The sequence below is a fragment of the Heterocephalus glaber genome, unplaced genomic scaffold, assembly GCF_053883595.1.
Source record: "Heterocephalus glaber isolate CG9 unplaced genomic scaffold, H.glaber_assembly_v1.0 deba00000331, whole genome shotgun sequence".
Taxonomy (NCBI): domain Eukaryota; kingdom Metazoa; phylum Chordata; class Mammalia; order Rodentia; family Bathyergidae; genus Heterocephalus; species Heterocephalus glaber.
In genome coordinates, this window is record NW_028258142.1 from 56,290,089 (window position 1) to 56,304,604 (window position 14,516).

The 14,516-nt window shown below is 46.3% G+C and overlaps 1 protein-coding gene and 1 long non-coding RNA gene across 3 annotated transcripts in view; one reads left to right on the plus strand and one right to left on the minus strand.

Moving 5' to 3' along the window:
* The first annotated feature begins 29 nt into the window (after window positions 1-29).
* The window catches only part of Npc1 (NPC intracellular cholesterol transporter 1), a 57,410-nt gene continuing 42,923 nt past the window's right edge, over window positions 30-14,516 (plus strand). Inside the window, exon 1 of one of the 2 annotated variants that reach the window (XM_087193994.1) lies at window positions 30-306. In XM_087193994.1, the coding sequence (XP_087050120.1) occupies window positions 148-306 (159 nt within the window). In that variant the 5' untranslated portion in view covers window positions 30-147. Of the gene's footprint in view, window positions 307-5,386; window positions 5,576-14,516 lie in introns of those variants that run through there. The other variant, XM_004853153.4, reaches the window with a different exon arrangement.
* LOC147830145 (uncharacterized) lies at window positions 5,569-7,140 on the minus strand. The gene is made up of 3 exons (XR_015444287.1): window positions 6,727-7,140; window positions 5,937-6,071; window positions 5,569-5,857 (listed from the first exon to the last, which is right to left on the minus strand). It is a non-coding gene; the product is annotated as an uncharacterized LOC147830145 (long non-coding RNA).

Consider the following 14,516-nt stretch of genomic DNA (forward strand, 5'->3'; position numbering starts at 1 on the left):
CCTCTAATATTCAGTGAAGGAAATGGTCTCTGTGTTCCTACTTGCTGTGAAGCTGTGAGAGTCATCTTAGAAAGAAAGCTTTCAGTTTACAGGATTCGGACTCCCTATTTTAGAAAAGATTTGGAAAAAGAAAAACACCCAAAGCAAATGAGAATGTATCGCAGGACAGAATCCTCCAGAGAAGGCAATGCCAGTCTGAAACCTGCCTGCCGGATCGAAAGGTCTTCCCACAGCACTAGTGTCCTGACTGGAAGTGATACCACACCCAGGATTGGATTAACCATCAACTCCAGCATCCTTGCCAGGGTGAGTAACATCTGACCATAAGTCTGACCAGCAGTGACCCATGTAGTTCTGAGTCAGTCGTCACCACTGGCGCTAAAGTCATGAGTGAGTTGTAAGCTGTTTTAAATAAACATGTCTGTAAAATTCAGCTTGTTTAAGTAAGGAGCTCTAACAGAACCCAAAAGAATTAAGGGCATATGGTAAACATAAAAACCCAGTATTTTATACCATGGAAAACTATTCAGCAACAAAAAAGGATGAACTACTGCTACCAGCAATGCAGAAGAGCCATAGACGGAATGTTGAGTGAAAGAAACCAGACATAAAAGACTAATTCCATTTACATCAAGATTAAGAATGGGCAAAAACAGTTTATTGTGATAAAAGTCAGAGTAGTGTCACCTTTTGATTGGTAACTGGGAAAAGGCATAAATGAACTTTACTGAGTGGTAAAACTGTTCTGAACACTTCTGGGCGTTGGCCACATGGATGGTGTGGCTCTGGTGGTCCCTTCCTTAGGTAGTATTCTTGTCCTTGGATAAGCTTCCTCCTATGAGGCACAGAATGCGTCTGTATGACAACAGAACAATGGCATGTCACTTTGGAGGCTAGCACCTGAAGGGGACTGTGGCTTTGCTGCACTCTGTCCTGGCTCCTTCCCTCTGGAGGAAGTGGCCACCATGTTTGGGGACACTGAGGCAGGCATGAAGAACAAAGGCCATCTGCCCAAAGCAAATTTGAAGCAGATCCTGCAGCCCCGTGAGGGCTCAGGACAGTACCCGAAACTGACGTCTTGACCACAGCCTAGTGAGAGACTGAGCCGGAACCACCCAAATCTCTGGCTGGCAGAAACTGGGATATAATAACTATTCGTTGTTTGGGTTTTTTTAACCTACTGAGTTCTTTGATGTTTTGTTTGTTTATGAGGTACTAGGGAGCAAACCCTGGGGTGCACTACCTCCAAGCTACACCCCCAGCTCAAAACTGGATCTCCACATAACTCCTTGTGCCAACCTAATTCTAAGTGGATTGTTATGAAATTGTTAAAATTTTATAGGAAAACGGGCAAACATTTTTTTTACTCTGAAAACAAACTAATAAAATATCTGCAACACACATGCTAGATCAACAGGCTAATTTTCTTAATAGCTGTTATGAATCAATATAAAAAAGAAAACAAAGTGACAGGAAGTAAAGAGAAAAAGAAATGTAATCCTTTTATTTTTTAAAGATAGGATCTTGTTACATTGTCAAACTGGCCTCAGCCTCCCAATCCTCCCACCTCAGCCTCCCAAGCAGCTGGCATTATAGAAATGCACCACTGTACCTTAAAATCACATAGAAAGGTATAAAGAGATTCTTATTTTCACTTATCATTACAGAAATATAAATTAAAGTGTCAGCAAGGGGGTGGGGAATCAGGCACCGCCATCTGTGGTTGGCAAAGGTATAAACCGCAATCCCTTTGGAAGGCAACTTGACAGTAATCAAAATATCAGTTTCCTTTCACTTGACAATATAAAAATTTCCTGACTCTTCTTTTGTAGATGTCTGCAAAGATTTAGATACAAAATGGTTCACTGCACTATTGCTTCTAACAGCATGAGCCAAACAAAATGTGCAATAGGAGGCAGATTAAGTAAATGACGGAGTGGATCAAAACTATTAACATGAGTATTCCAAGCTGACCCCTTCAGTCTTCCAGGGAAACAATTTTGTCTTGGATCGTCTTTCCCGTCTCTCCATAAGGGAAATGTTCAGTAGCTTTTAGACTGTTGTGATGTAGCATCACGAGGAAGACAGAGGGCACAGAAAAAAGATTTGAGGCTTTGTGAAATCCAGACAAGCTAAGGGATATGAGGAAGTAAATGGGAAATGAAATGAGTTATTATTGGGACCACACACATACCCTCCGCAAGTACTAATGATATAGGAAAAACATAACTCGCAGCCTGCTGGATGTCAGATATGCCAAGTACAAGTCCCTGGAATACTGAAGAATGAATTCCAAGGGACAAAGGAGGTTAGGAGCAGGAAATTTTATTACGAGAAAGCTCCTGAAAGACAGGGGGGGTCCTGAACGGATGGTCACCGAAGTGGTTTGTCATGGGTAATTTATACAGCAAAATCACAACATGGGTACAACATGGCTCAAACTACAACCAACCTATAGGATTATAAGTATAGCCGCTTAGCTAATGTTGATCAATAGAGAAATGAGTCACGTAGCAAGGGTACATGGAAAGAACAAAGGCATTTGGGGGCAGGGAGGGGAATATGGGTCTGGATGTCCTGGTCACCCGCCATGTGTCTGGTGCCTGTCTGGGCCCCTGGACCAGGCGATGCTGATTCCAGTCTTACCTCAAGTTATCATTCATCTCCAGGGAGACATCAGGCCTGGCCTGGCTATCACTTTTCCATCCTGAGGCCTAGCTCTCTTCGGATCCCCCTCTAGCCACAATTTTTTTTTCTGGTACTGGGAATCTAATTCAGGACCTTGTACTTGCCAGGTGGGCACGGTGCCACGGAGCTAAACTCCTGGCCCATCTAGCCACAATTCTGACGTCTTTATTTTTTTGTTCTGACCTCCTTGCATCCCCAACCCCTCTCTAACTGTATATTAATTTCTATCTAACTTAGCTATCTATAATAGTAGAAATGTAAAGAGAGAAATTGTTTTGAAATCTTTGTTGGTTGGTGATCTGGTTTATTGACTTAGACACTTGTGAGACGAGACTGACTCATGTCTTAACTTCTGAGGTGTTATGTACTTGAAATAAAACCCTATATAGCTATTAAAAGTACTGACATAGAAAATCATATTGCTAAATGTAAAAAAGCACAATGAAAACTGTCTATATAGTATGTTTCTGCTTACTTTAGAAGCCTGTACTTACTGTAAAAGTCATATATTACATTTACATATATATTTTTAACTACATAGAAGTTCAGTGGAGGATGTTTCGCACATTTACAAGGATCCATACGTCTAATAATTTTATTTTCCTTCTACTTATGTCTTTTATCATTCTGAGATCAACAAGGAATGTAAAGGTAGTGGCATTGAGTATTCTGTAGGCAAACAAAAAAGCCTTTCTTAGGATTTCAATCAAGTTAAACCAATTTTCATAACAGGAGAAAATAACCACAATGTAACAGGGATCATTCATTATAGTAGAATTAAAAGTGATTTTGTATTCTTATCTCTGAACTTTTTTGTATTTTCCAAGTTCCTACCATGAGCATGGAATCATTTTATTAGCAAAAACCTATTTCCCTTAGAAATATGGTAAGTTTACTTAAAAATATTTCCTTTTGAAACTGTACAAAAGAGGGCCAGGGATTTAGCTCAGTGGTTTCGCTGCCTGCTGCGCAAGCCCAAGGACCCGAGTTCAATCCCCGGTACCATAAAAAAAAAAAGAAAAAGAAACTGTACAAAAGACTAAGACCTAGGAAAAAAATATGTGTAACAACTCTTGCAGTGTTTTGGTGAATGGTGTACATACTGTAATTTGTGGCACATCAGATTACTGCCCATCCCATAAATGTGTCTCATGGTGTTTGACATTGTCTTTATTTGAATCAGTCATTTAATAAAGGTAGTTTCCGGGTTTTTTCCATAAGAACTTTGCTAAAACTGCAAGGGCACCTCACTGGCCGGGATCCAGGGAAGATATTACACCAAGGGTTCTTGAACTTGAGTGTACAGCGTGACCCAGGTGACCTCGGAAGATCCAGGGCTGAGGGGCGGAGGAAATCCCTGCAGTTCCACTGTAGGGCCAGCCAGGTGCACCGCAGGGCTGAGCAGGGGAGGAGGCAGACCGAAACTGAAGCAGCAGCTCTTGCTCCGCCATCCTGGTCCTACGACTGAGTTTGGTCACTGCTACTCATGGAAATTTAACCTCTTCATTGTAAATAGGTTTCCACTGTTGAGAAAGAGATCCTTACCTCCGTTTTCTTCACTTTTTTTTTTTTTTTTTTTTTTTGAGACAAGGTCTTGCTCTGACAAGGTCTTGGCCTTGAACTCGCGGCAATCCTCCTGCCTCAGCTTCCTGAGTGCTGAGATTACAAGCATATGCCACCATACCTGCCTCTTAACTTCAAAATGATGCATTTTAGTGGACTGGATAATTGAAATTTGAGGGAAAGTTATCAGAAATGCAAGACATAGAAATCAGGGCTGGGGATTTAGCTCAGTGGTTTCGCCGCCTGCTGCACAAGCACAAAGACCCGAGGTCGATCGCCGGTACCAAAAAAAAAAAAAAGACATAAAAATAAGTGCAAGACAAAAACATATAATAAGTGTGTGGTTCAAAAACGAAGGTGCTTTTTTATTTTTGTATTACCTGACTTCACCGAGAACTGAAAACGCACTCAGGTCAAACTCCGCGCTTCTCGGCGCCCTGGGCCGGCGATTGGGCGCGGCTCGGCCGGCAGGTGGCGCGCTTCTCGCGCTCTCCCCGGCAGGGTCTTCTAGACCGTAAACAGGGACCCCCGCCCCCCTCCGCGCTCCGCCCCCGCGCCCACACGCGGTCGCGCCACTTCGCGTCACAGCCGCCAGCTCTGGGCAGTGCCCAGGCTCGGGTGCCTTTTGGGGGACTGGGTTTGGGAAGGAAAACCGCTGAGCATTATTGAGGCCGAAGTAAACACCACGCCTTCCATTAGGAACGGGGTTGTTCTATTTATTTTGAGACCAGGTCTGGGCTGGAGTTCAGGGTCCTCCGGCCTCAGACCCCAGAGTGCTGGGATTACAGGCCTGCGCCCGGCCGAGCAATGAGGTCTTCACTGGGAAAAAGGTCTCCAAGCGTTCTCGTTGCTAAAACCTTCTCGCCCACCCACGAGAAAAAAAGGAAGGGAAACGAGTTAAAGCATCGAGGCCGGGGACGGCTGGCACGGCTCCACAAACATCCTGCCGGGCTGGATCCCGAGGCTCAGCCGCGCTCCAAGGCCGCAGACTCGAGCACCCCGAGAAGTCGCGCGCGTGGGAGGCACTGGCTGGGCTCGGCCCCGCCCCCCGCAAACCCCGCCCCCCGCAAACCCCGCCCGGAAGGGGAGGGGCCTGGGCGCCTCCGTCCTTCCTGACCTGCGCGCGCAGCCTGTCACACCCCCGCGCCGGCTCACTCGCTGGTCAGGCGCCCGTCCTGAAGCGGTCGGTGTTGGGCGAGCGGCTTCCCGGGCGCGGTGCGGAGCAAGCCGGACCCAGCGGCGGTACGAAGACCCGCGCGGCGGCAGCATGGGCGCGCGCGGCCGGGCCCTCGGCCTTCTGCTGCTGCTGCTCTATCCCACGCAGGTGAGCTCCCAGGCGAGCCGGGCGGCGGTGGGTGCGCTGTGGGGCCGGGGGCGGGGGCGGAGCCCGGCCGGGGGGGGGGGGGTTGTCGGTCGGCCGGTGCATCCTGGAGGGCCTCGCTTCTCCCGCTCCAGTCTGCAGCCACACGCTCCTTGCTGGGGACTCGAAGAGGACGATAGCTGTGTGACCGAGGTGCCGTGAGCTCGTTTCAGCTATGGTCACCGAATTTCTCGATTCAGGATGTGGCATCAGAGGGGAGGACAGTGGACAGAAAGGGATAGGGACCTTAATTATTTTTATTAAAAATAATCTACATGTACATGAACTCTTCAGAAGATCAAGAGTGCGGGTTGCTTCTTATCACCTCATTGCTAATATCCCAGGAAACTGAGGCCCACATGGGGATAGCTGAATTTCCCTCGTCACTGTCGGCGACAGGACTGTGTCCGGAGTCCTTTGGTAGCTTTTCCTGAGTTTGGTAGCCTTGGGCTCCTCACTGCTGTTGGTAAAGAAAAAACCGTAGGGGGTGAGGTTTGGGGGCTGCCTAAGGACGTGAGTGCTTCTAGTGAAACCAGATCCGATAAAAGAGGGAGCCTTTGGGAATTCTGTCCTTCGGCCACTGGCTCCCTTGATGAGGTGATGGCTCCGGTGATGATGAGGTGGCCGGGGCGGGGGGGTCCCGTGGACTAGAAAAACCTGTGTTTTCTCTGTAGTGCTCGGAAGACGATCTGGGACTCTTTCCTTGTGTGCAGGTGTGTTGGGAGCAATGCTACATAATTCTAGGGAAAAATCATTTGAGTAGGCCTAGTTCTGCCTACAGCCCAGCTAGGACATTCCAGACATAATTGCATTTTGGCCTCTGGTCACAGCTGAGACCTCAGTGATCCCCCCGGATGCTGCAATGCTGCCCCACGGAGAACGGTACCTACACGTTCCCATGATATTAAGTTAGTTGTCGCTTTATGGGGAAAAGATGGGATGTACATTTGTACGTCTTTTAACAAATCTATCACAGTATCCTTAGGTACTGGGTACATAGCTTGATTTAACAGCGACTTAAGTAATTTGGCAGAGTTACGCTGCTCTGTTTGCAGAGACTGACCCATAGTTATAACTTAGCAAAGAGAAAATTACCCCCAGCTGGACACTCTTACCACCAGTGTCCCTTGTCCGAGTCCGGAAATCGTCCTGGGAGATCCGTGTGTTGTCTCTTTTACTCCGAGTTTGTCTCACAGGCGAGTTCACTTGTGGATCCGATTCACATCCACGTTGGGTGCCAAATGTATGGAACAAAGGGGATGTTACCAGAACCTCTGCAGTAAGTCCTAGTCTCCTGTGAGCCATGGCAGCACACGGCGAATTACAGGAAAGGTAGACAAATGAGACTGAGAAGAAGCTGAGCTTTGGGTCTGATCAGTGCTGCTCTGGGCAGCAAAGATGAAAGACCCCTAGCTTGCAGCACCTTTTATTCAGTACATCGGGAAACAAATGTAACAAGTGAAATATAGAGTTCAGAACTTCACCTTGGGATAAACTAGGTGTAACAAAATGCTGGGGGGCAGTGGAAATCTAAGAACAATCAGGAATTATGCAGATGAAGATTTGGTCCCTCCCTGGCGTCTCCCACAGGTGTGGTCTTGTCCTGGAGATTGCAGCATGGGGGGCGGGAGGGGGGGGGATCACTGAGGTCTCAGTTGTGACCAGAGGCCAAAATGCAATTATGTCTGGAATGTCCTAGCTGGGCTGTAGGCAGGAGAACTAGGCCTACTCAAAGGATTTTTCCCTAGAATTATGTAGCATTGCTCCCAACACAGGTGTGCAGAGGCAGTTTGGGATGGGGCTATAGGCTCAGCCACAGGCCACTCACCAGCTCAGTGGCTTTGGGTATTTTACTCTCGGCTTCAGTTTCTTTTATTTATTTATTTATTTTTGTTTTTTGAGACAAGGACTCACTGTGTAGCTCAGGCTGGCCTTGAACTCATGATGTAGGTGTAGCCCCCAGGCTGGCTTCGAAGCGGTCCTGCCTGCCTCAGCCACCCAAATACTGAGATTACAGGCTTCTGTCACCATGCCTGGCTATTCATCTGAAGATAAAAGTAATACCTTAAGAAATTATTGGGTTTAGCAAGTGGTATAGCGTATGTCCCTAATGTAGTTTAAAACTCAAATTATGTCCCTTAGAGAAAGTACAGCAATTTATGCAGTTTCCTGATCATTTCAGAGCAAGATGAGACCTTTTACTTCAAGGTAGTACCCAAGGCTGTTGGCCAGTGAGTGCTTCTTTTTTGAGCACATTTGGAATAGGTCAGAGGTTGACTGTGAATCTCTTGCAAAATACCTGGGATCCTTTTTGAGCTCAGCAGATCTTAACTAGAAGCACCACTGTTATTTTAAAATTAACTCCCTCCTGTCTAGAGGCCTTCAGGGCATCTGAATGGATGGGATGAACCCCGGAAGCCAGATTGGAGAGGGGCTATGTGCCTTTAGAATTCATACCACTGATAGTGGCTCATCAGGCTTCAGTGTGAGCACTGATCAAGTTCTATCGTAGAATCACAAACTACCTGTCCTTTGTAAGGTCTGAAATACATTTTGGGGAGATTGTTTGCTTTTCTTAATTTTTACTACTTAGAGATTCAGTAACACTCCTAGACTGCGTGGTTTTAAAACATTATGATATCCAAATTATGTATGCAGAAATGATATGTTTCACTCCTGGCTGTAACTTTTATAAGGTTTTCCTTGGGGAACTTGAAACTTAGTGAAATCTGAGTGGGAATTAGCTCTTGTGTGGCTTTTCCAGAGGGGATCCGGAATGGGTTAATCTTTTAGCTTTAAGAGGGAAGGAACAGCCACTTGAAATTAGAGTAAATATGAATAAACTTTCTCAGTCTCTCCTAGTCCTTGACTGATACAAGGACTAGATTAGATATCTTACCAACAACATAAATAATCAAAGGGGGAAGGAGATTTTTTTATTTTGGCAAGTGGGCAGAGAGCACAGGACTTGCTAAATAGATCTTTGTATTTCTCCATGTTTGTTATGTTACCCAGAACAAAGAATCCCTCTGATCATGAAGATAGCGTGATCTCTCTTCCTGGGTAATCCTTCCTTACCCCTTCCCCTTGTCTGAAATGGATGACATAGTACCTACTGGGAAGCCTGATCTGATCTGATCTCTGATCTGATCTCCAGTGACCCTTTCTGTCCTTCCACCCACAGCTCTGTGAAGGGTATCCTTCCTCCAGCCAGATTATTTGCTATGGAAACTTTCCCTGTCTTGGAAGGCATTGTCCTTTTCCCCAACCAGGATCCTTCCTCTGGAGTTCTGGATCATTATTTAAACTGCTGCAAGGGGATTTGCAGCCTGGCAAAAGACTGAGCTAACCAACTGGAGTATGGGTCTCTACTCTTCCCAAGAGTGACCCTGGGCAAGACAGCTAATCCTGTGGCTTTTCCTCCTCTTTAAAATTGCTTGATGTCTTACTTTCTTATTGCTGAGACAAAATGCCCACCACACACAAGTTAAAGGAGGGAAGGTTTATTTTGGCTCACAGTTTGTATAGGTTTCAGTCCACAGCTGGCTGGCTCCACGGCAGGGCAGCACATGGCAGAGGAGCAGGACAGAGGAGAGTTGTTCACAGCATAGTAGGCAAGAAGCAAAGAGGGATCAAGGAAGGAGGGAGGAGGGAGCTAGACCCTTCCAGGGTGTGCCCCAGTGACCACCTCCTGCCACCAGGCTTCACTCCCAACGTGACATTTAGCTGTAAAGTCATCAGTGGACTAATCTACGATGAGTATCACGTCCCCAAGATCCAGTCACCTCCCCAAAACCCCACCTATGATCACATGAGGCTTTGAGGGGACATCTAGATATAAACCTTAACAGTTACCAACTACACCTACTTCTAGAGTGCTTGTCAAATGATAGGAATTTTTTGAATTAAAATACCAGATTACAGGTTCCTTGAGGGACAAAAACTATATTGTATGACATTCAAATATGGCCAGGGCTTTTGTCATAGACTTTTTTTTTTTTTGGTACCAGGAATTGAACTCGGGACCTTGTGTTTTCGAGGCAGGCAGTGGAACCACTGAGCTAAATCCCTGGCCCTTGTCATAGACTCTTAATAACTAAATCTTTGGGCTGCAGAGTGGGTGGAGAGGGATGTAGCACCAGGTGGCCATCAAAACTGGACTTGAAGTTGGTTTCTGGTGAGGGGTGATGATGGCCAGCCAGGTTTTTCTTTGCCTGGCCCATGCCTCTTAGTCTTAACCTGAACATTTGGTTTGGCAACAAAACTTTTTTTAAAAAATCAGAAACAAAACCAAACCAAAACTCTGACTGGTGCAAATGTGCTGTTAGGGGATTTGAGAGAAGCTGTAAAACTTTGTTCATTTTCTTCTTCTAGTCCCTTCCTTAAGTCACAAGAGGAACTCAAGTTAACTTCTTCAACATGAAGTAGGAGCTCTAGGCACAATATAGGATGCAAAGGTCAAGAGCACCAACCGTTCATGAAGCAGGCCATGCGCTGTCAAGTGCTGTGTAAAAGTTACTTACTGTCTCTGGCCTGCTCATAGTTAATGAGGGGAAGACTAGATTTTAAAAACTACAGTACAGTGAGCAGTGCTTAAATAAGGAAAATGTTACAAGGAGTCCTTTTTTTTGGTCTTTTGACACAGGGTCTTGCTACATAGTTCAGGCTGGCCTTGAACTCACAGTGATCTTCCTGCTTCTGCCTCCTGAGTCCTGGGATTACAGGTTTATACCACCATGTGTGCCCCACTTTAAATGTAAAAAATGAAAATAAGAGAAAGTTACCTAGTTGCTATTAAAAGCCATTGAACTGTGCATTTGAAAAGTGTGACTATTATAGCATGTAAATTATCTCCATAAGGCTAGGAGGAATCTATTCTTTTTTTTTTTTGGTACCAGGGATCGAACTCCGGTCCTTGTGCTTGCGCAGCAGGCAGCGAAACCACTGAGCTAAATCCCCAGCCCAAGGAATCTATTCTTTATTATAGAAAACGAAAGACAAAAAAGTAGCTGCCTAATTTTTGTATAAGACTCCTCTGCTGTCACACGTCTGATCTTACTTTGCCCTCACAGATCTCTTTTAATAGAAGTATGAGAGTGTTTTTCCATCTTACAGTACTTGGACACTAAAGCTCACAGTTGTCCAAAGACCACATGACTAGTAAGTGACAGAGTGTGAGCCTGAATTATTGTTTCAATTTCCGTGCTGTGATTGCTACCTGATTACTTGTGTTTAACAAGCTAAATTGAATGGGCGTTCAGCAGCTGTTCCATTTGGCCACGAAGACATCTAATTCCAGGGGTGTTCCTGTCTCCAGTGTGTCTTCTCCAGTATACATCATTGGTAATAAATTGGGGATGGAAACTGCCTGCTGGCCTGAACTACACCCCTGCTGCCACGCTGTGAACACTGCATAGGAAAACCAACCCTGCAGAGTTTATACTTACACCCCCATTCATGGTTTTGCTTTAGTCCTATGACTTTTGATATTTTTCAGGCTTGTGATTGGGGGGCTCATAGATGTCTAATAATAACTAGTAGTGTAAGACCGAGGGCCTTACCAAACGCTCCGAGGAGCTGAAGTGGAGCACACCCGGCGATCCCAGCGGTGCCTCCAGAATGTAAGACCAAAGGCCTTACCAAACGCTCCGAGGAGCTGAAGTGGAGCACACCCGGCGATCCCAGCGGTGCCTCCAGAATGTAAGACCAAAGGCCTTACCAAACGCTCCGAGGAGCTGAAGTGGAGCACACCCGGGGATCCCAGCGGTGCCTCCAGAATGTAAGACCAAAGGCCTTACCAAACGCTCCAAGGAGCTGGAGTGGAGCACACCCGGGAAGGAACACACCGGCCATGTTGGGAAACAGACCTTTATTAGTCTGGCCAGACGGCACTCCCTAAGCAAAATAGCTCAGAGAGGCACCTGGCTCAGAGTCCGAGGTTGTTTTATAGGGGGTTAAGGGGGGGGGGGGTTAACATGTGGATTCACAGAAAAAAAGAACAAAGGTTAGTGGCTCATTGTCACATGCTGATGTTCAGCAGACATCCTGACTGACAGTTACGACCACTGACCACCGTGTTTACAGATTGTCCTATAGATACTGGGCCCCGGGACATTTGGATTTAGGGCAAACAGATGGCTGAGTAACCTCGCCCTATTACTGATTGTCCATTGTCCCGAGGCAAACACACTCCAACCATCAAATTTACAACAGAATCTAGGGGAGTAATTAACTTTTGAATCACACAGTCCCACAGTAGTATGACTTTGGCAGAGTTAAACTGCAAGCGAAAGGGTAGTTACCTGTAAAATGAAGAGTTGGACTGCCTGAGCCCATCTAACCATAGAAATGTATGACTTAAACACCATATACAGCCGGGTCTAGCAGATATACAGATTATCCTTCATTATGTGGGTACATCCATGCCAGGTTGACTGTAAAACAGCATCAGAGATTTCTATCAGAAGTCAGACCAGACCAGCCCTCACCCCAAAGTTCCCGCCGCGGCGATCTTTGTTTGGTCTTCCTCCTTGACTCCAAGGAAACAGGAACCAGTGTAATCTCCAAGCTGGATTCTCCATGCCACTCCCTCCAGCCCCATCCCACCCTGTCCTGACTGGTCAGGCCTGTGTCCCTGCTCTTTGGAGAGGCAGTGGGCAGTGGAGTTACCTCACCACCTCCCACCTTCCCATTCTGGAGCTTGAGCTGGGCCTGTCTCAGATTCCAGCAGAAATGGGAGGACCCAGGCCTGCACCCCCGACTGTTGTGGTGTGGCTGTCAGTCCTGAGGAAGTGAGTCATACTTGACAGCTCTCTAGGGAGGTACCTAGGAGTGAATGCTTGTCACTGCTGCAGGTAAACAAGTTTGTGAAGAAAGAATCGCATTTTTATAGGGTCATAGTGGCTGGAACATCCTGTCTCTGGTGTGTTATCCAAGTCTGAGAATATACCAGTGCCCAAATGCACTGGAGTTTGGTACAGTGGCTGTGGGGCGGGAGAGGTGGGAAGATGAGAGGGAAGAAGTGGGAAGCCTCTGACTCAGCTTTCAAAATCGTATCACTTACGAGTCATAGAATATCGTCTCTGACTTAGTCTCCTTACCTGTAGAATAGCCCGATTCTACTTCATAGAGTCTGAGAAATAAATGAGGCAATGAGAGAGAAGTCTTTGTGCCTGGCACGCAGATTATGTTCAGTCAGTGTTTCCGTGCAAGTTCATGCTTCAGCAGCCTTCCTGAAGTCTCTTGCTGTCGTTCAGCGCTTCTCCGTGTGATGACATGTGTGCATGTCAGTCTCAGCAGTGGGTGTAGCTCTCTGGCCCAGTCATACACCTAGTAATTAAACCCTGGAGCATATTGTGAAACGCCTATATGACTTAGCCTTTAAAAGTAGAGAGCCTTGTAACTACTAAATTCTGGCTTAAGGCCAAAATGACCAACATTTCTCATTGTCTAGCCTCTGTATAATCGAGTCAAATTCCTTCAACTTATTTTGAGTTTTGATGGTTTGTAAGTCCATGAACATGGGTTACAGGGAATTTATTACATTTGGGTCCTGCCCTTGGGGTCTTACAGTCTTACAAGGGAGTCAAGACAAAAAAGCAAGAAAATACTCTTGTGATTCTCATAGATACAAACTCTGCTTGACCTGAGGATCAGGAGACAGCATACTCTGACCTGGCCTGAGCCTGTTTTTGTGAAAAAAGGTTTTATGGGAATGAACCTACATACATTTACTCATCTGTGGTTGTGTATGAGCTTCAACAGGAAGCACTGAATGTCTGCCGCAGAAACCTTAAGTGCCACAGCCCTGCATGGGGAAGTTTATCCATTCCTGCCCTACTGGATCCCCAGGGAACTTGAGGACTGTGACAGAAATAGATGCGGAGCCCCAGGACTCCCTGGGTCTGGTTGACCCGAGGGCTGGTGGGTGCCCCCCAGCCCTGGTTGCCCCAGGCTCCCAGCCCAGTGCGGCCTCTGTTCAAGGACAGCGTCCCTAATTTAGGTAACCCTGGAGCTGGACAAGGACTCAGAGTTCAGGGTAATGAGGAAATAGGTCTTGGGAGAGGCTCCTAAAGAAGGCCTAATTAGGGCCAGGGATTTGGCTCAGTGGCACAGCACCTGCCTGCCTTGCAAGCGCACAGTCCTGAGTTCGATCCCTGGTACCACAAAACAAAACAAAACAAAACCAAGAAGGCCTAATTAAGGAGGGCAGTCCAGGACAGACGGGTGAGGCTGAAACCTGTGCAGGAAACAATGAGTCCATTTGTTTTTCTGGGGCTGGAGACGTGGATTGGAATTTGGCCTTCAGGATCTGAATAAATACAGTGAAAAGCAGTTCACGGAGAGCCGAAAGCCAGTCTATGGTAGGAAGTTGAGGTTTCCTCGTGAAAAAGTAGTGTAAAAGTCGCTGCACTTGTGAGTGCATCTCTATATGTTTATTTGTGGGGAGAAAGGAAAGCCCAGAAGAGCTGGGTCTCCTAAAGTAGTACTGGTTAAATCTGAGAAATAGGATGGGGGTAGAGAGGTACAGGAGAACCTCACTGTTACATATTTCATATACACCTATGATGTATGGGTATTTGGAATGCATATGTATTGATTTGTAATTAAAAATCTGCAGCCACTTATTTTTTAGTATTTTACGAATTGGCAAAATTTTTAAATGCTTAAATATGGTAATTTTTCCGGTTATGACCAGCTCTGTAAGACTGGTTTATGACCTTGAGATTGAACTGTGAAAACTCATTCTTTGGACTTGGACCTGGCAGCCTTTTGAATACATCTCCCAGGGCAATGTTCAGAGGTGGAGCCTTGGAGAGGTGACTGGGTCCTGAGGGTCCTGCCTTCACAACTAAATGAAAGCTGTTCGGCCGGGGATTTAGCTCAGTGGTTCCACCGCCTGCCT